This window comes from Myotis lucifugus, unplaced genomic scaffold (genome assembly GCF_000147115.1).
Source record: "Myotis lucifugus unplaced genomic scaffold, Myoluc2.0 scaffold_58, whole genome shotgun sequence".
Taxonomy (NCBI): domain Eukaryota; kingdom Metazoa; phylum Chordata; class Mammalia; order Chiroptera; family Vespertilionidae; genus Myotis; species Myotis lucifugus.
Genome location: NW_005871106.1, coordinates 714,320 through 736,815, shown reverse-complemented (window position 1 = coordinate 736,815; position 22,496 = coordinate 714,320). Strand labels below are relative to the sequence as shown.

The following is a 22,496-nucleotide window of genomic DNA, read 5'->3' as shown; positions in this document are numbered from 1 at the left end:
TGAGTTCAGCTCTTTAATGGCCATTCAGTAAAGTCTAATGGCAAAACATAGATAATTCAGCAATAAAAATTAAGCTTTAGTTTTTAGGCTTTTATACATACAGCTCATTCTGGGATGTCTTACCCATCTTCCAGTGCCCAGCTTTTCACAAAGGATTCCCTGATAAGCCCAGACAGAAATTCTCTGTCAAGCCTGTGAATTCTAATTTTGTTTGCATTTGTCTTTCTGCTTATCTGCCCACCTTCCTTCTGTTCTTCCATCCTTTTTTCCATTGACATAATACAGCTTGCCAGGCCTGGTAGTATTTACTCCCCTACTAGATATAAAGCTCTCAGAAAACAATGGTATTTATCTTCATATCTCCCTCTCATCCCAGTGTTAAGCACAGCACAGTATTTTTCACACAATGAATGCTGAAAAATGAAATTGCTATAGAAAGTTCAAAAATAAAACCTGAAAATTTCAGTGGTACTCTAACATATAACACAATCTAAAAGTCTATTGTTCCATAACATTTGAATTCAACTTATTACTGTACTTTCTAAAGTATCAGCTGGTTTGGTTGCTAAGTTTATGGTCAACTTTATAAGGAACTACACCATTGTTTTCCAAAATAGTTATACCATTTTACGTTCCCAAAACCATGTATGAGGAGTCCAGTTTATAAATATTTTCTTTTATTCTGTGCCTTGTCTTTTCATTCTCTTAACAATGTCTTTAAAAGACCAGAATTTTTTTTTAAAAAGACCAGAATTTTTAATTTCAATGAAGTTTAATTCTCCAATTTTTCTTTTTGAATCATGCTTCTGCTATTATATCTAAGAACTCTTTACCTAACTCAGCACCATAAAGAGTTCCTCTTATCTTCTAAGAGTTTTATAATTTTAGCTTTTATATTTAAAAATATAATCTACTAGTATTATGAATTATTTTGTGTGTGTGATGTTGAGTAAAATTATAAATTCATCCTTTGGCAAATGGATGTATAATAATCTCAGCACCATTTGTTGAAAAGATATCCTTTTATTCATTAAATTCCTTAGCACCTTTGTCAAAAATCAATTGACCATGAATGTAATGGTTTACCGATATTTCTGGACTCTCAATTCTGTTCCATTGAACTATATGCCTATCCTTACAATGTAAATTTTTTTTTAGACAAATTGCTTTGGCTAGAAGCATCAATAAAATGTTGAATAGAAGTGGTAAGAACAATATTATAGCCTTGTTTCTAACTTTAGGAGGAAAGCATTTAGTTTTTACTATTAGATATGATATTAGCTATAAATTTTTTATAGATGGCCTCAATCTGGCTGAAGAAGTTTTCTTCTATTCCTATTTTGGCAGGAGTTTTTAAAATGAATGAATGCTGAATTTTGCCAAGTATTTTTTCTGGCTTCCTGTGGTTCTGGTTGATTTCTGTTTTTTATTCTATTATACTTTTTGAAGTGGTTGTTTACGGCGGCAGTCTCCGGTGTTTACCTATGCCGCCATCTTCGATTCTCCTCCAGGATTTCTTTCCCAACATTTTTTAAAGGATTTTTACCTCTATGTTCATGAGTAACATTGGTCTTAGTTTAAAAAAAATTTTTTTAAATGTTTATGTTTTTTAAAAATTGATTTGAGAGAGAGAGAGAGGAAGGGAGAGAGAAATATTGATTGGTTGTTTCATTTATTTATGCATTCATTGATTGCTTCTTGTATATGCCCTAACTGAATATGGAACCTGCAACTTTGGCATATCGGGACTATGCCCTAACTAACTAAGCTACCTGGCTAGGGCACTTTGTTTGTTTTGATATTAGGTAACTAGAGGCCCGGTGCATGAAATCTGTGCACTCGGGTGAGGGGGGTTCACCCATCTGGGGCTCCTCGATGGATTGCCCCAAAGAGGTAGGCCAGAGCTGGGGGTCCCGCCCCCAGTGTCGCTGTGCGGAGCTGCCAGGACCTGCCCCCGGCATCGCCGTGTGGAGCTGGGGGTACTGCCCCCAGTGTCACTGTGCAGAGCTGCCAGGACCCGTCTCCGCACCACACATGCAGCGTCAAGTCCCCGCCCACCCACACACACCCACTGTGCACACAGCCTCCTGGTGATGGATTGTTACCGTGTGAGGGCGTGAGGGCATCACAGCATGAGGGTGTGACAACCACATAGGCTTTTATTAGTATAGATAGTGGCCTTATAGAATGAGTTGAGAAGTGTTCCCAGTTCATCGGCCTAAAGGCCTTGCATCTGAATTGCCTGGGCTCCCTATCCAGAATATTTTTTAATCCCCCAAAAGGTTTGGATGCACAGTGTATACAAACCATTTATATATATATATACTAGAGGCCCGGTGCACGAAAATTCGTGAACTGGAGGGGGTGTCCATCAGACCGGCCTGCCCCCTCTCACAGTCCGGGAGCCCTCAGGGGATGTCCTACTGACGGCTTAGGCCCACTACCTATTCTGCGGGAGGCGACCAGCCAATCAGGGGAAGGCACCACCCCCATCACGCCTCTACTGCAGCCACTGCCGGCCACTGCGGCTGCCTGACCCTTGGCCCGGCTCTCGCAGCGGCAGCCACCATCCGCGGCTTGCCTGAACCTTGGCCTGGCCCTCACAGTGGCAGCTGCCATCCACGGCTTGCCTGAGCCTCAGGCAGCCGCTGTGGCTTTGTCCAGAAGGATGTCTGGAAGATGTCCACCCTAATTAGCATATTACCCTTTTATTAGTATAGATATAGACTGCCTACATTGTGAACATTAACTTAACAGCAAAGAGTATTTGGAACTATTACAAAAGCACTGCTTCGACCTGCATGGCGGGGTTCAGGATCTGCAGGAGGGGCTGATGCACAAATGAAAATGCTATATAAGAAATACAAATTTTGGGGGCCAGGTAGAAACCTCTTTTGTGAAGAGGCACACAGAGACCAAGACCTGTCCATCTGCTTTTATTTACTTTGAATACACATTTGCCCTTTAGCAATGCATACAGGCAGATCAAAGGTAAAGTTTGGTAAATAATGTAAGGATTATCAGGAAATCGCCTTGAGCCATTGCAATCACAGCAGGGCAGTCTTGTGCTGATATTCAGCCTTGCTGAATATCAAAGTCCATTGGTCTTCCAATGTCTCTTTTGTACTTTTATGCTAATTGCTGTTTGCTTTAGCCTCTGGCAAAGCACTGCTGTTTTCCCTTGAAACTTAGGGAGGAAAGCCATGAAATTTCTATAGGCCTATTTTTCTCTTATGTCTGTCTAGAGGGCTTTCTCATTCACTTTAGTTCTGAAGATAAAAGATAATTATAACGTTAGAGACCTAGGATTCTGTGACACCCCCTCCCACCCCCCAGTTAAAACCTTATTTTATAAGTATTTTGAATATTTTAAAGACATTTTTTGTTATTGTCTGATATTAGGGCTTTTGTTTCAGATTTACAGATTCCAGTCTGATGTTAGAAGATTATTCATCCAAGTTGAGCCCCCAAATGAAGAGAGCCAAGAAGAGCCTTCTCTCTGGGGAGGAGAAGGAAAACCTGCCAAGTGACTATATGGTACCCATTTTCTCAGGACGGTGAGTATGCATTCTGTTCCTGGCCTTGATTATAATAAAATGGAGAGTAAATGTCAAGTAATAATAATAATAGCAGCTACCATTTATTGAGCATTCCCTATATACTATTGAGAAAGGTCTGAAGAACCTTGGAACTCTATGCAGAGGGAGATGTGTTCATTGTTAAAGTCTTTACCATCACACAGGATGGCTACATGAGAAAAGAGAATGATCAGGAACTTTAAAGAAAAACTGATTTCTAAAAGGAAGGGAGAGGGAGAGAAAGATAAAAATATTAGTGATGAGAGAGAATCACCGGTTGGCTGCCTCCTGCACACCCCACACTGGGGTTCGAGCCCGCAACCCTGGCATGTGCCCTGACCTGGAATTGAAGCTCAACCACTGAGCCACACCAGCCAGGCAGTAACTTTATTCTACTTATGTAACTAGTTGAAATTAGAAAGAGACTGTTGGATGCTAGTGATTAAATACTATATCTAGTCACTATAGAGTGAAAGAAAGATTCAAAACTCTAAGATGTTGGATGAACTAAAAAAACAAAATAAAATGATATGTTATGTAAATGAAAAATATCTTGGTTGCCTGTGTGGTTTTAATTATTATTCATTAGGAGGAAAAAATGTTAGAAAACAGACTAAGTAAAAGAATTACATCATAATATGATGCCTGGCCTATATTTATTGAATTTAGAATAGATTATTTGAGGTAAATATCAAACAAAATAATCACTAAATCACAAGTCTGAGTAATGCCAAATTTCAGTGTTTATAATATAAACATGTTTTTTGAATGATAATAATATCCAAAGGAATCTTGAAAGGAAACTTGCCTGAGACACCAAATTAAAATTTAAGGGGAACTTTATGAGCTTTTCCCTGTTGATTTTCCTTTGAATGGAGGACTATTAACAGAGTTAATAGTGATACTCAAAATGAGGTCATTCTCTCAGGAAATTCAGTAGGCAATAATGTAGTTATGATTTTTGTTTTCCCGTGTTTTTCTTCCCCCTGCTCTCTGATGGCTCCTTTCTGAATTGTTTCAGAGGCTAATGTCACAATTGCTCTGAACCCAATTAGGAAGGTAAGGGAATAAATAATATCCTATTTTTAGCCTTTTATTTGATATCTTTGAATTTTTGATACCTGATTTTTAAGTGAACTCTCCAAAGAAACCTGCTTATATTACTAAGTATGCCTGCCCGGACTTAAGCCTCTTCACAGTTAGTGTAATATGTATTCACATTCGTTATAGGAGATGGGTAGGGGAGAGGAGTGAACTATTTTATTTTTTGTTTTCGTCCTCACTGTTTAAAAAAAAATTATTTAAAAACCATCAACTTAGCATTAACCGTCATGGCATGCTTCTCCACCTGTGTGGGCATGAAATGAAGCTTTCCACTGTCTTCTCCCACCAAACAATTTTGTGTTTTCCAGGCCAGTCTCAAGAAATCATCATTTATAAAATAAACTGTGATAAAAGAAAATGTGACTTTAAGAAGATCTTATAGGTTTTATTTCCAGTTCTCCTTTATTTTTTAAATGGAGTCATCTCCTATATTTATTACTATTTTGAAAATAATACTTCACAATGTGCTGACGGTATTAGCAATCTAAGAGGAGGATGGGAAGGAAATGAACATTTGTTGAGTACCTATTTTTTTTCTGGGAGTCATACTTTATAGAAACTATCTTGCTAAATCCTCAATACAGCCCTGGAGAGGTATTAGTATATCTATTTTTGGAACAGAAAACCAAGGCTCAGTGACTTGTTACAAGTCTCATGGCAGGTGGTAGAAGAGCTGAGAGTCCCCCTAGCATTGGGCAATGCAACATACATGCATTGTATGTGTATTTCTGGAAAATACAATTTTTTTGCATGGCACTTGAAAATTCTACTTCTTATACTGACATACTTTGAGTTTACTGTGTCACCACAGGTTTTGAGTTGAGACCATCAGAGATAATCAGCATCAGGGAGGTTTTAAATTTATTTTAAACTAGAGGCCTGATGCACAAAATTCGTGCCAGAGTAGGCCTTCCTTTCCCCAGCTGCCAGCACCGGCTTCCCTCTGTCACCTGGGACCCGGGCTTCCCTCACAGCCCTGGCTTCATCTGGAAGGTCATCAGGAAGGAAGTCTGGTCTAATTAGCATATTATGCTTTTATTATTATAGATTAGTAGCAGCATATGTTTGTCAGCATGTTAGCATCATATTCTTGTACCCAGATTATAGCAGGGTTATCACTGATCTGCATTTATATTTACTTAAAGGCAAATATTCTTGCTGTTCTGGGTCAAAAATATTTTTTAAGTGTACTTGAGTTCTCATGTGAAATACTTAAAGCTTTTTTTAGGTTAAGCGTATTTGTAAATGGAAAAGGCATGGAGACCGTGACTCCTTTCTGCCCTCTAGAGCTATGCCAACATGTCTCAGTTAGAGGTAATGTGAGTTAAAATTAATGTTCTCTTACATAGAGTTATCGCAATTCAGGGCAAAACTAGCACTGAATATAATCCATTAATATATATATATATATATATATATATATATATATATATATAGAGAGAGAGAGAGAGAGAGAGAGAGAGAGAGAGAGAGAACCCTATTAGAAAGTTCATTTCAAATCTTTCTATTGTATTTTAACCTCTATAGAGAATTCCAGGCACTTTCATTATGGTTTGTTTTGTATTCAGTTATTAATTCATTCCCAATCTCATTAAAAAGAGAGAGAGAGAGGTAATTATATCAAGACACTAAGCTAAAATTGTTTCATTTTTCTTTTTCTCTTCCTAAATTATACTGGATATACTACTAAATTCCTTAGTAGAGACTGGGTTATTCATATTTGGAGAAATATAGATATGGAAAATGAAATTACAACTTATTAAGTTTAGTAAGAAACAGAGTAGACTAGTCTTGTCTACCAGATATTTTAGTAATATTCCATAAGAAATTCCAAACTTAGGAAAATGTTGACTCATGCTCTTCAGCAAGTTGCATAGATTCAGGTGCCAGGAATTTGTAAACACAATGGCAGTGTTTGTTTAAATTTAGAGGTAATTATTATTATAAGAAAAGCAAATATACAATTCTGCCTTGAGAGGTCTAAGGAGACTCAATTTCAAAAGAATCTTCAACCTAATCAATATACTTCCTCACTGAAACATCTAATGGGGTTCATGACAAAGGTATTGAAGGAGGTTAAAAATAATCCAAGTATTTTTGACAACATTAATAAACCACAGCACAGATTCTATCATAAACTACTGCAGAGCACTTTTGGGTGTTACTACTCACTTGGCATTATCATCAATTATAAATAAAAACAAATAACTTTTATAAAGGTCACTTCAAATGCAAATTTTAGCATCTCATCAGAACTATGTGCAAGTATAAATAAAGACCATTATATTAAATATATACACATACATATATACATATACAATCATATATGCACATGAAACCTTTATTATTTAGAAAAGAAACCCAGTAGGCATAAGGATCTCATGTAAATTTAGAACTTATTTATACATGCAACAGCTCTGGCCAATGCATTACATCAATTGATTTATAGATTCAGATTAAGCACATTAGTCATGTATCAGAATCACAGCACAGAAACTGCATTTTATTTTATAGTATCACTAGAGGCCCGGTGCATGGAATTGTGCACTGGTGGGGGGCATGGCCTGCGGGGATCGACCCGCTGTGGGAGCGCCGCTCATCCTGGTCAGCCAAGCGGTGCTCCCACTGTAGGATCGCACTGACCACCAGGGGACAGCTCTTGCGTTGAGCCTCTGCCCCCTGGTGGTCAGTGTGCATCATAGCGACTGGTTGACTGGTTGTTCTGGTCATTCCGCAGTTCAGTCGCTGGGCTTTTATTATATAGGATAGGATGTTTTCTGGAAGGAAGTCATAAATTAATCTTTTATTATAGTCTCAATCATATTTATACACACCAAGGAAATGACCATGGGCAAGTTATCGAACTTCTCTGAGCCTTGTTATCATATATCTAAAATCGAAATGATAAAGTTTTAAAGTTTACCTCATAAGGTTGTTGTGGTGGTAAAATGAGATAATGTGTGTAAAAAGCACTTGGCAAAACTCCAGGGCCACCATAGCTATTATTATCGTTGTTACCACTTTTTATTAAGGTGACAATCACTTCATACGTGAAGAGTTAGTTCCTGATTAACAGGTTTTTCTATCAGGTTTTCTTTGGGCATGGTGCACAATGTCTGAGGTCTGGTACCTTGAACTTAGTAAAATTAGGCAATATTATCACTGCCATCCACAATATCTGTATTTTGCCGTTGTTATATTCTAGCCAAGTGCATGTCAGTGGAATAACAGACACAGAAGAAGAAAGAATTAAAGAAGCTGCTGCTTATATAGCCCAGAGGAATCTTCTTGCTAGTGAAGAAGGAATCACAACATCCAAGCAGTCCACAGTATCGAAACAGTCTTTGTCCACTCTCCACCAGGAGGAAGTTTTTGAGAAGAAGTCAAGAAAAGTTGCAATTCGAGAAAAGGCAGAACGTCTGTCACTAAGAAAAACAGTAAGAAAAGACAAGTTAATATAGCTTAAAAAGTAGAAATGCATGTAGTGTGTGTGTGTGTGTGTGTGTGTGTGTGTGTGTGTGTAGATAGAAATTGACTTGTTTCAAATGAAGAGATATGTGATCTTATGGAGAAACAAAGAAACTAAGAAGAAGACATCAAAATATATAGGTCAGAGAAAGACAAACAATCATTTTAAACTCCATGTAATTTTAGGTTCTACAGAAATTAAGGTTTTAAAGAATCTTAAGAACTCCACCTTCGGGAAGTAAAATATGTACCTTGGCTTTAAAATGTTAAAAATTAAATGGTGTAGCTTTTAAAATTTTTCTTATTTTTTAAATCATTGTTTATTTTTCAATTACCGTTGACATGCAACATTATATTAGTTTCAGGTGTACACCCTAGTGATTAGACATTGTATAATTTACTAAGTGATCATCTCACTAAATCTCATACCCATCTGATACCATACATAATTATTAGAGTATTATTGAGTCTGTTCCCTATGTTGTACTTTACAGCCCCATAACTATTTTGTAACTTCCTAATCCCTTTCACCCATCCCCAGAACCCCTGCCCCCCAAATCTGACAACCATCCAAATGTTCTCTGTATCTATGAGTCTGTTTCTGTTCTGCTTGTTCATTTATTTTGAGTTTTAGATTTGGTTGTTGATATATATTTATTGTCTTTTATTATCCATTTAAAAATATTTTTACTAATTTCAGAGAGGAAGGGAGAGGAAGAGAGAGTTAGAAACATTAATGATGAGAGAGAATCATTGATCAGCTGCCTCCTGCATGCCCCCCACTGGGGATCAAGCCCACAATCTGGGCATGTGTCCTTGACCAGAATCAAACCTGGGACCCTTCAGTCAACAGGCTGACACTCTATCCACTGAGCCAAACCAGCTAGGGCCATATTTTTTAAAATTTATTTTCTTCTTTTTAAAGAACACTCTAGTATTTCATTTAATACTGGTTTGGTGGTGATGAACTCTAGCTTTTTCTTGTTTGGGAAGCTCTTTATCTGTCCTTTAATTCTAAATTACAGCTTTGCTGGGTAGAATAATCTTGGTTGTAGGTTCTTGCTTTTCATCACTGAATATTTCATGCCAGTCCCTTCTGGCCTGCAAAGTTTCTGTTGAGAAATTGAATACCACATTTACCTATACTGCCATCTTGGCCAGAAGTCTTAAATGGTGTATCTATTTTAAAAAGGAGCAAGGAATATGCATTTGATTTAAATATAAAAATCAGGCTCCAAATTGAAAAATTATAATTTTGGTTTCTGCTTGTTATTTTTTTTTTTTTTTGGCTACTATTTTTTTTTCCTGCTTGTTATTTTTATAGTACAAGTTACTTTGATTTTATAATATTTTGATTTTTTTCCAGTTAGAAGAAACTGAGGCATTTCATAGAAAAATGAATGAAGATCATCTTCTCCATGCTCCTGAGTTTGTCATCAAACCTCGTTCCCACACTGTTTGGGAGAAGGAAAATGTAAAATTACACTGTTCTGTATCTGGCTGGCCAGCACCTCGTGTCACATGGTATGTTATCTTTTTGAAAACTACTCCTATAATCAACTATACAAAATTAATTTAACCTCTAGTGAAAATATTCAGCATTATAAATATGCAGGAGTCATTGAAAGCATTTACAAATTTGTATAGATTTTTAAAATAGTGAAGAAAGTATACTGAGATTAATATTTTATGTATGGGAAAAATAGTATTGCATACATTATGATACATTATAATTATACTAGAGGCCCAGTGCAAGAAATCGTGAGCAAGGGGGGCAGGGACCGAGAGGTGGTCAATGCACCTCATGGCGACTGATGGAGCGGTTGTTCCAGTTGTTACACTTATGGTCCCTGGCCTTTTATTATGTAGGATTATACAGATGGGTCTTTATCTTATTAAAGTGTTAAAATTTTATCAACATATTTACATACAAAGAAAATGTATATCTATAATTTCTATAGATCATAAAAATTTGTTCTCATTAAATATAGGTATCATTTTGTGATGACAAGCAATACTGCCTTTTAAAAATAATTAAAACCCAAAGGGTTCCAACTCTACTAATCATCTGAGCTGAGGTCTCAATGTGTTTTTTCTAAAGCCAAGAAAAAAGAGGGAATTTGATGGGAAATATTTCTCAATATGGGGCCTGAAGGAAATGGGTAACTTTTTTTGTCAATGCCTGTTTTCAAACTGATAACCATTTTGGTCCAGGCACTGCTGATAACGTGTGCCCTCAGTTCATCGACTATTGCTTGTTTTGCAGTGTAAACTCTATCCTTTTGTAGCCCCATAAAAAAGTCTAGTGGATAAATTTTCTTTGTTTAAAGCTTAGTCTGGCTTCACCCATTATTTCAAATCAGTTAAACCTGAAAAGGAGTGAAAATTGAGTTATCAGCTGTTAAAGTATGTATGCATTTATGGGGGGACACCCTGGGGACCCCAAAAATGTATGCACACTCTGAATAATTATAAATGTATACATACTTTGAAAATGTTTGTACTTCAACTGCATTTTCAAACTTCTAGTAGCATTTTAGGATGAATTTCTTTTGTTCAAAGCTTGGTCTGGCTGAAAAGAGAGAAACATCAATTGAGCTATCAGCTGTTAAAGTGTGTATACATGTTTTGGACATCCTGTATATCCTATTGCAATTGTCAGTGATTTTTTGATTCCTAAGCTCAGAATTTTCTTATTTCGTGTCATGCATATCTGCCACAGAGAGCAGAAGTATGAAAATGATTGAGCCAACTCAAAAGGCATTTTTCACTTTATTCTCTGACATGGATATTTTGCATGCTATTTTTTTTATCAGGAGTGGTGGTAATTGCACCCTATATTGCAGTATAAACACTACACCGAAGGACATTGTCACTTGCAGAGTCCCTGCTTCCTTCTCCTTTTTCCCCATGATCTCTAATGTTGGTCATAAATGGAGGTAGCTGACAAGATAGATCCAGTTACCTGACTAAGGTTATTCTTAAGAAGCAGGTGGCTAGCATAAATGGAGGTAGCTGACAAGATAGATCCAGTTACCTTACTAAGGTTATTCTTAAGAAGCAGGTGGAAAGGTTTTAAAAATTCACCTATGATGTCAACCTGCCTTTAATAACATTGGCTTTACTTGCAATTTTTCTTACATGTAAACTTTTTTCAGGGTTTTTGAGTTTGAAAATCAAAGAATGAAAATCCAAGCCAGCTATATATTATCAAGGCAAATACTTTATAGTACACAAAGGTGAGAAATGTAGGAACATATTTCAATGCAAATGAAGTTTTAAAAAATAAATTTATAAACTTTAAAGTATACTATAGTAAGCTAAGAATCAACTTATCTTTGCCTCATCTCTCTCTGTGACTACAGAGTTGCATAATTTGGCCTATTAAAGGGATATTTTCTCTTCAAAAATGGATGACATGTCACCTAAAAAAAAAATCCAGACTTTCCTATAGAAATGCATGAAGGATAACAAATTTCCAGCTCCAAGAAATATTATTTGGTCATTAAAAACTCTTCTTTCATAAAATTCAAATGTACTACTAATAAACAAATACTCAGAGTCCTTAGTTAGGAACATATATTTATTACATAGCATCCTATCTCTGCTTTTAAAAAATTAGAGTTAAAGATGATTTTAAAAGTAATATCTGGCAGGTGAATATTCATTTCTTAAGCATTTATTTATTCTACTAAATTCACAGAAACTAGAGTTCAAGCATGCAAGTGGACATTGATGGTGTTAATTATTAAACTGGAGTTACAGGCTCCACAAAGGCAGAGCTCAGATATGTCAAAGATTAAACTTCTTATATTCTGTTTTGTTGGCTGGAAAATTAGTGATTTAAAAACAAAATATTTATATAAAAAATAAAAACTCTCCAGAAAAATTTGAGATGACCAAAATGTCGACTCTTAGAATTCCAGTTAAATTGAAAAATAGAAATACTGTCAATTTTCAGCAATCCTCACTAATGGAATTGAGCAGTAGTATGATTTTTTACTAAAATTTTATATCTGGCTTTGAAATATTCATTTCCTCACATGTGAATTTTATGCCCTATAGGCTCCTTTTAAACAAAAACCAAGGGACAGAGGCAAGATTTGCCTCGGGAATGATTGGGAGACTGTTAATTTACTGGAAAGCCTTCCCTAGTTTCTATACTCCCTTTACTGCTTGGAGAAGACAACTTCATTCTTACCCCAGATTCTTCCAGTAGGGACAGATCAGAGCATTTCACAGAAAGTCCTGTTGTCCTGCAAGTCAAAGAAAAAGTAAATATTAAAACAAAAGAAGTAGTGGACCACCAAGAAAATATTTAACCATACTTCTGAGAGCAAGATTTTCTCCTTCTGAAAGCTGAAATGTGGACAGTCAGCTAGTAGATAACTGAAAATTGCCTATGGCAATAAAAAAGGTCAGATCCAGTTTTTGTGGGGCATGAGGTTTATTCATTTTGGGGGTACTCTTTACAAAGAAGAATATAAAGTTAGTATAAATTAGACATACAGTCTTGTGGAGACCCGTGCTAGTGGGAGACCCTACAACTTCAGCCTTATTGGCTCCAAGGTAAATAAATCCACTTCTGGCAGTAAACTTCTGTGTGGGATTAGTATACATTCCTGCACATGTTGTCTATTAATGAAGCTCTGACTTACTTTGCAATGCTGCTAATGCAATCTTCAGAAGTCATCCATCCCCTCGATGAGCAGGGAACCCAGAGCCCAAGCAAGAACCCAGGTGGTTGGTGATTTCTTTGCTGGCATTTATGCTTTTATGGTTCCCAACTGAAGCTTCCTGGGTCTGACACTGAAGACAAGTATGAAAGAAATAATTGAGAATGACCTTCCTGAATAGAAGGAGGTAAATAATAGGAATAAGTGTGTGATAATGCTTCATGTAGTCATGCTGCCTCTGTTTGCAACAGTTAGTTCCTTAGCCACGTATTTCAAAGGCATGTGTGCCTGGTGCCTGGCTCCCTTAGAGCCCTTTCCAAACTTGATTCCAAGTTTCCACTAGGCACCCTCGGGTCATGGAAATCCCTGAGGTCTAGCAAATGTTACGCACATGCAGCAGCTGCTCTTTGGTCAGTCCCACGTTGTTTTTCTTAATAGGCAATATTTATGTAATAGCTTGTATGGCAGGCTATATATTGGTTTAAAAGGTAGGGGAACATTTATATCTGTATAGTCAGGAAACTTCATATCCACAGTTTCACACCCACGGATTCAACCAGCTGCAGAGTGAAAATATTCCGGAGAAAAAAATCCCAGAAAGTTCTAAAAAGTAAAACTTGAATTTGAAACATGCCAAGCACTATGCTGAATCCACACAAATGAAATTATATGTAGACATGCTTTATTGTAGCCTATTTGCAAATATAGGTTACATGCAAATATTACACAATTTTATATAAGGGACTTGAGCATCTGTGGATTTTGGTATCTTCAGGTGTCCTGGAACCAACCTCCTGTGTATACCAAGGGGAAATTGTATTTGTTTTATTTGTGTAAAGGAACTCTGGAAGAAGAGGTAAAAATGGTTGAGAGTTGATCTATATGAACCAGGAGGTCATGATTCGGTTCCCAGTCAGGGGCTCAATCCCCGATGGGGGGTGTGCAGGAGGCAACCAATCAATGATTCTCTTTCATCATTGATGTTTCTATCTCTCTCTCTCTCCTCTCTGAAATCAATAAAAAATATACTTAAAAAAAAAAAACGAATCTAAGGAGAGCAATAAGCTGTGGGGAAGGAGCTGGGTAGAAGGCAGACAAGTGTGAGGAAGGAGACTGTTCCCTGTGCACCCATATACTTTCTAGTTCTTGGACCATACAAATGTATTGCTTAGTCATTTTTAAAAATTATATGAATTACCGGAAAAGAGAACAATTCTCTTTAAAAGAAGGAAATAATTGAGTTAAAAAGAACCAGATTTCATTGGGTTTCCAACCCAAAGTCTAGATCAATTTTATCAATGAGAATATGGATTGTAGTCTGCAAGGAGATTCGCACAAACTCACTGGAGCATGTGTGGGTATTGGTGAGCAGCATTCTTTCACTCATTCAACACCTTTTTGAATCTATATGTGGATACTGAGCTAGATCCTTAAGCGAGACACTTAAAAAATACATGTTTGGAATTCTTCACATTGCCCCTAAAGTCATTGGCAAATAAACACTTAAAGAAATTGTCATTAGGCATGATAATAATTTAAAATGTAGGAATGAAATAATATGATAAATATATCTTAGAAAGAATGAAGATTTGGAAAGGTCTTATTCTATTTTTGCATATTGTGAGAATTTATAAATTCTATTATAGACTATGTATTGAATTTGTTTATAAGAGTAGAGTTATTCACAATATATTTAAATTTAGTATTTGCTGCCATATTATCTTAGGAAAACAACCTACATTTAGAATAGTTAAAATTATTTGTAATTTTTAATTACCTCCCAACATAAGGGTTGGGGTTTTATTTTAGATTTTTTTCTATTTATATAATTTCAAAATCTATCCAAATGGGATAGATCTCTCTCAGCTCATTGGTTTTTAAATTGGGTAATAACTATTTACTCAAAACATAAGGTTGAATTCTAAGCAACAGTCACCTTTGTGATGGGATTCAATATGATAAATACCATTTTGCATGCATTATTTGCTGATAGAAAAAAATTAGGCTGAAGCCTTTTTACTTGACGATGCTTTACACCACCAAAGACCTTCCATTGTTTCCCTCGTATCCAAACTGACATTTGTTTAGGGGCATTTAGTGTGTTTTCTACACACATAAACTAAGGGTTTATTCTAGAAATAGTTATAGTAAAATGCAAACTCATTAATTGTTTATAGAGGCTACATGAAAATGATAAGTGAAATAGTATACATCTGAATATTCATGAGAATTTTAGAAACCTCTTGACAAAATATCCCAGGTTGTAGATTGCTCTCCAGAATTAGCTGATGACTGGCCAGTTTGGAATTTCACTTTCCAGAAATAACAAGCTGTGAAGCATTTACTAATACAGAGCAGGCCAAACATCCTTCCTTTCTTTTCTGACTTAATACTGAAGATAGCCAATGTCAAGTGACCCAGAATTTGAATGCCTCGGTGACTTCCTTGGAAAACAGAGTTGAATTGCTTTTTACTCCTTGCCTGGTGATTTAAAACAGGCATTTCTTACAGTGACAGCTGGCGTACCAGAGGAAAAACTAGGAAGACCCTCAAATGGTGTGTGTGTGTGTGTGTGTGTGTGTGTGTGTGTGTGTGTGTGTGTGTAAAAGTTGTCAGGTGCTAGGTTGGTTAGTACTGGAGAGCAAGGAAGGGGAAACAACCCTGGGAGCTGCAAAATCCTGTTCTAACTCAAACTTTATGGAGATATGAACAACATTTTTGTCAGAAGCCAAATTGAGTGTCACCCAGTTGTTGGGTCAAATAGCACATACACAGCCTTTGGTGTCATATTTCTCTTCTTATGCTAAAAGGAACTACTGAAAACACCCAACACATGAAAACTGAGAAAGAGAGAGCTTTGAGTCAAGTGTGAAATTACCTAACCTAATTCAATCAAAAGAACATGTCAATTAACAGATTCTACCCTGTCATTCGTCAAAATGAGGAATGTTTGAAATTAGAAGCCGCCAGCAGATTTCTTGTTACAAGCCACCTGATCAGATAGTCCTGTCTGCCTGGGGCCCTGTGGGGAGGCAGCTGTCTGAAGCTGCTTCTGGGCTAGCAGGAAGCAGCTGGCAATGTGTTCTATGGGTTGGGTAGGTTATGCCACTACAACTGCCACACAACTGCAATTCTTTTTTTTTCCACTTAAAAAAATTTTCATTTTCCAATTACAGTTAATGTACAATATTAAATTAGTTTCGGGTGTACAACCCAATAATTAGACATTTACATAACTTACGAAGTGATCACCCTGATAAATCTAGTACCCACCTGACATCATACATGCAACTGCAATTCTTAAGCCAGTCCAGCCCTCTCATTTTAGATATGAGAAAACCGAGACACAAAGAGCCTCAACTTACTGTTTTCATATGCACTTATTTTAAATTATCCATACCAGAACTCTGTTTCTTTGGCCCAAAATTATGAAGCTATAATTAATCTATTGCATTACACAACAATTCCATTCAATTTAACAAACACAGAGTGCCAAATATGTGCCCATGACTCATATTTCCGTGAGAGTGGGAATAGAAGTAAATATGGATCAGACACAGTCCCCATCATCAAGGTACTGGGAGCTTAGTAGGAGTGACACATATTTAGCAATAATTTAATATGTTATACCTTGCAATTTGATCCAAGTAACACTGATGCAGAGAGGCAGGAAAAAGTAATATTGTGTGGGATTTTAGGGAGGAGTTTATTGAAGTGGCGTTGGATATGAACCTTGAAGGATGAGTTGGGATTTTGCTAAATGGAGAAGGAGAATGATAACATTTTAAAAAGTATAGAAAATGGTCCTCGTGGGGTGGCTCATTTGGTCATCCCATGCACCAAAAGGTTGTGGGTTCGATTCCTGGTCAGAGCACACACCTAGGTTGTGGGTTAGATCCCCAGTCGAGGCATGTAGGGAGGCAACCAGTAGATGTTTCTCACCCACATCGATGTTTCTCTCTTTCTCTCTCTTCCCCCCTTCCTCTCTCTCTAAATTCAATAAAAACATATCCTCAGGTGAGGATTAAAAATAAAATAAAACATAAATACAAAGTATAGAAAATGGATTTGTATTTTAGGGGCACAGAGCCTGTGTGTACACATGTGTGTGTGAGTGTGCAAGTTGGCAAGGGGAAGGAACTAATTGAAGATTATTTTCTTTCTTTCCCCTTTCGCCACTTTCCCTGATCCCAAACCCCTTTATAACCATTTCCAGAAGTCTAAAGAAATAAAATGCAGCTAAATAGAGAAAATGGAAGCATCACATGTTGTCAGGAGCCGGACTGACTGTGTTCAAATCCCAGCTCTGCTATTTCTAACTGTGTGAACTGGGACAAGTTATTTAGCCTTTTCATGCTGGGGCTTCTTCATCTGGAAAATGATGTTAGAAACAGTTCTGCCTCATGTGGTTGTTGTGAGGGCTGAATTTACAATCTATTCATAAAGCACTTAGAACCTTGCCTGGCTCTAGTAAATGTTCTGTGTCAGTTGTGGTTATTCGTGTTATTTATGTTATCTGTGCACATAAAGTGGCATGTCTGAAAGGAAAACAAGTGAAATCTAGCTTCTCTTTTGGGAGGAAATGGCTTAAGCAGGAGAGACTGGTTTGGCACCATAGCCACCGGCTATTGAGACCTTGAGGACGCGGTAGAGACTCAAGGTGCCACTTCTAGACTTGGGAGACAGTGTCTCAGGAAGGACCCTTTCATGTAACCTCTCTCTCTGAGGTCTGAGAGGCTTAACTAGGGGTGGACAGTCAGAAAAGGGGAATCCTTCAGCTTATATTTGTCAGATTTTTTTTCATGGTTATTATTTTAACTTCTTCCAAGCCAAGAGCCATGCTTGCTTATGAGTGTATAAAACACTTAAATATAATGAGCTTTCAATACAACTGATATTGTTTTTTCACAACATGCAAGAATGTTAGTAGGAAGAATGTTTTACTTTCATCCTACATAGACAGCCAACAATAAAACCCCTAACACGAAAACTTCCCCTCTGTCATGTCAGCAATGGTTAAGTTTTTCTTTAGATCTTTTACGAAGGATATGCACACAAAAAGTGCATATTATATATGAATGTAGAACTTTGATGAATTTCTGTAGACTGCACACACCCATGTAACCAAGCATCCAAGTTGCCTCCTTCATAATTCCCCCACCCACCCCACTGCCCTCCCCGACCCCAGGGGGAAATCAATTTCCTGACTTCTAGCAGCATGAATCGGTCTTTTCTGGTTTTGCACTTTATATAAAAGCAACCATTGTACTGTGTACTCTCTTGTGTCTGGCTCTTCCACTCAACATTATATATGCAAGATTCAACCACATTGTTATGAATGGTCAGCTTCTTAAATGTACTTTTTATGATGAAGGACAGGAAAGTAAGTACATTGAGAAGTTTTATTGCATTAACTGTGCATTTTATTTAATCTACTGTAGACTTGCCGTTATTGAGCAGATGTTGCTGCTGACCTCAGTGCCATGTTTACAGGTGTTCCTTCAAGAATTGAGTGTGCTTTTAATCATGAAGCTATTTACATACACTTCAACTTACTTCCCCTTGTTTCCATTGTCTCGTAGGTATAAAAACCAGGTGCCAATAAATGTCCATGCAAACCCTGGAAAGTATATTATCGAAAGTCGATATGGAATGCACACGCTGGAAATTAACAAGTAAGAAAACATCAGGGTCTGTGTGTGTTGCCTTACAGTCACTCAGGGAGGCACCTCGCCACCCCAGTAACAGCTGTCCTCCCCCCTTGTTCCCAAATGCAGCATGATCACAATGGGGGCACGCACATGCATTGCTTCTCTAGGTGCCCAGCTGAGAATGGTATGCATGACTCATTCTTACCAAGCCCACTTTACCTACTAAATTGATCTTAAGTTTGAATTTAGTCAAAGATGAGAAAAATTCACATCTTTTTATTTATCTCTTATATGCTGGAGAGTTTTTCTTAGACATCAATAAGAAAATGAGTTACATAAATAGACGTTAATATTCAATTATTTTTTAGTGTTCCAAATCATCATCATCATCATCATCATATTCTTTTGCCTTTACTTAATAAAGGCCATGAAGGTTGGGGTGGGTGGCAATGAAAGAAAGTAAGCTGGACTAGGAGAAATTGCTCTTTCCTTCTGCTCACCAGGGACTGTGGAAAATGATGCATCTGCCTATCAGCCTGTAGATGGAGGCAGGGTGGACATTGGGATGTTTTTAAAGCAAAATTTGAAAGCAAAACCCACATTAAAATTTCTAAGTCCTCAGAAATTTATTGTGTCTCCTCAGATGGCTTTGCAGTCCAAGCCTAGTTAAACAAGCTCCCACCATCTTCAGTTCACATAAAACCATGACATGCTGAGATGTCAAAGTAAAACCTACAGCATTCTAATCTCAAGAGATTTATAGCCTTCTCTCCGGTCAGAGCAATTGACACGTGATGCTGGGCTTCAAAGAGTTGCCTGGCACCATGTGACATTCACCAAGCTCTGACCCTGACCTCAAGTCACGTCAATTCTGCCGGTCAGTTGTTCTATAGAGACAACAGTGAGCTATGTGGTTGCTTGATAATTAAATAGTTATGAAAAATACAATTGCATTGACCTTCCTGGGGTTCTATTCGTGTCTGTAAAATTTCAGCAAGAAATAAGTTTATATGACTGAAACTAAACTTTCAGGGGCAACGAACACAGACACTGGTAGTGATAAGACACAAAACAACCTGCTTGGTAATCTTAGCCTGTTCATCTCTCTGTGAGATCATTGTCTCCCTAAATCCACTATTAAGACATCCCAATTTCTGTATTATAATTCAGAAACCTTCCAAATGGCAGTTCTTGTGTCATGCTGCGGGCCAAAACTCCAAGTGTGGCCTGAACCTTAGTAGAATTAAGGGATGAATAACTTGTTTGTACTTTGAGGCTAGAAACACGCATTAGGTCCACCTGGATCTGGTCTGGGCTGAGGGAGGCCGTGGAAGTCTACAAGGAGAGGTTGTTTCTTTCCCTGTCGCCCCCAGACTGAAACTCACCCTGAGAGAAGCCAGCAGGGAGGCTGTGCCCCAGTTTATCTATCATAATGCTCTTCATGCTGTAATGTATGTGCTTAGCATTTTATTAACATTTTTTGGACATTAAAAATGAATCCGGGCAAGGGTAACAATGGACTATAGATCTTCTCCCATTCTGTGTGCCGTGGTAGCAAAGAAATCTCTTGAGCTACATAAAATCCCACAGGGAGCCAGATCAGAGAGCAGCTTCTTCAAGAGTTCCTTAGAACTATAGATCTTCTCCCATTCTGTGTGCCGTGGTAGCAAAGACCCCTTGAAGGAGCAGCTAGTAATTACAGGGAGTGTCACTGTGACGGCCACGCGTTTCTGTACGTTCTTTCAGGTGTGATTTTGAAGACACCGCTCAGTACCGGGCCTCGGCGATGAATGCTAAAGGAGAGCTTTCAGCATACGCCTCGGTTGTGGTAAAGAGTAGGTTTGCTGGACTTGTTTTATTCAAAATGCACCTTTTTATTATTTATTCGCATTGCTAAAAAGTAAATTAGAAGAAGTTCACATGCATTTATGCTTTCTTTTCTAGGATATAAGGGAGAGTTTGATGAGACTCGCTTCCATGCTGGGGCTTCCACCCTGCCTCTCAGCTGTAAGTTTAAAAATAGATTTTCTAAGTGCCATCTCCATTTAAAATACAGCATAATATGCTGTACACCTGAAACTAATATAATATTGAGTATTATTAAAATAGAGATAATAATAGCACTTACCTAATAGGGTTATTATGTAGCTTGAGTTAATAGATATTAAATACTTGGAACAATACTTGGCACAAATTGAACTCAATAAATGTTAGCTTGCCTTTTCAAATTAATACTAAGAGATCTTAGGAAGAGAGATGAAACATGAGAGAAAGGGCCTAAGTGTTGGGAGTTGAGCAGTTATAGGTTTGAGTTTTAATTTCACATGTGATACCTTTGAAACCTTGTCATTAGCTGTATATTTGTGAACTTCTACATCCTATTTGGAAGAGAGGAAAAACTAATATCTATGCCAAGGATTAAATGGCATGCCAATGGTAGCTTGCCTGGCATATAATAACCCACAAATAAATAGTTATTTTCTCAAGCCCCTTCCTTGGAGAAAAGAGAAAATAAAACCTGGGAGAGTTTATGATGCAGGCATTTACACAATCTATTAATAAGACATTTCTAAGAAAAATATTTTTAAAGTTACCATATTTTAAGCTTTTCATTTTCTCTATTGACATTTCTTATAATATATCATTTACTCAGATTTTTAAAGAAACTAAGGCAACTTACTGAAAAACTCAATTTTTATGATGAATTGATATAGCTATTTGTTCCAAGATTACAAGCAACAAAGTTTAAATGAACTCAGAATCTAAAATTAAAAAGTGCATATGTATATTGCAACTAAGTCTAAGCTAAATGTGGTATTAATTTATGTTTTATATGAAATGACCTTTACATTATATTAATTATAAATAAGCTTTTTTGACCAATGAAGCAAGAATTTTCATGCATAGAATTTCCATTTCTCACAATGTACTTCTTTTATAAGACTTATTTTTTGCTTAGATAAATTATTTGATCAGTATGTGTTGTGACTGCTCTCTGCCTGTGGTTATTAAAATGCTTGTGTCTCTTTGATGAAAAGAAATACATTGCTGATATTTGTTTTTGTTGTACCCAGTTGCCGTGACCCCTTATGGTTATGCATCCAAGTTTGATATCCACTTTGATGACAAGTTTGATGTGTCTTTTGGGAGAGAGGGCGAGACGTTGAGTCTAGGCTGCCGTGTAGTTATCACTCCTGAAATTAAGCATTTCCAGCCAGAGATCCAGTGGTACAGAAATGGTGAGCCTTGATAATGAATTCTCACTTAGCTTCTTATTCACAGAAGGTCACAGACTGGGATTGGCACCAGAGCATGAACGTCCATAAGACTGCAGATCTGTTTATCAGGGCTGGCAGGATTTGAACATTAGAGGATGTTTAAAAAAGTTTTTACACATATATCAAAGTAGTAGAACTTTCATAATATTTGTGAAAATTATAACATCATCAAGTAACATGGAAAGGATTACAAAAAATGTGTTTTTGCTGTTGTAAGTTGGATATACATTCATTTTGTAAGTTATTTTATTTGGTAAAATAAATGAAGTTTATAAACCAGTGGGACTAGGAAGCATGTCAGTTGTGCATGGGGCACCTGGGCAGTCTGAGGCAGCGTGGGGTCCCAGGGCATTGGCTGGGACCTGGACCTGGGCTTAGACTGAAACCAGCATGGCAGCAGCAGTAGCAGCACTGATGTGGACATGTCCCTAGAGGAGGAGAGGGGCAGCATGGGAGCCATCCGTGGAGGCCAGCTTGCCTGTCCATCCCCAGGACTTACCTTTGTGGCATCTGCATAGATATTAACTCCCTGGCCTGAACGCTGTCAAGAACTGCCAGCAACCAGGCAGTAAACTTTGTCAGTAAAATATTACAAAATAAATGTGTGTACGTAGACATTGCAATAAAGCACAAAAGGTAGTTGTTAGGATTCTTCAAAGAATTTAGAATCTCTGGTTATGAAAATTGCCACAACATTGCAAAGCAACTATCTACAGACTTAGAAATAGAAACTAAGTTTAA

General features: G+C 37.3%; 1 protein-coding gene across 1 annotated transcript in view; it reads left to right on the top strand.

Moving 5' to 3' along the window:
• Positions 1–22,496, top strand: part of MYOM1 (myomesin 1) — a 110,706-nt gene that overhangs the window by 16,039 nt on the left and 72,171 nt on the right. The window contains exons 3-9 of the mRNA XM_006089258.3: positions 3,417–3,557; positions 7,888–8,119; positions 9,517–9,674; positions 18,409–18,501; positions 20,224–20,312; positions 20,422–20,484; positions 21,552–21,716. Coding sequence (XP_006089320.1) covers positions 3,417–3,557; positions 7,888–8,119; positions 9,517–9,674; positions 18,409–18,501; positions 20,224–20,312; positions 20,422–20,484; positions 21,552–21,716 — 941 coding nt within the window. The remainder of the gene's footprint in view (positions 1–3,416; positions 3,558–7,887; positions 8,120–9,516; positions 9,675–18,408; positions 18,502–20,223; positions 20,313–20,421; positions 20,485–21,551; positions 21,717–22,496) is intronic.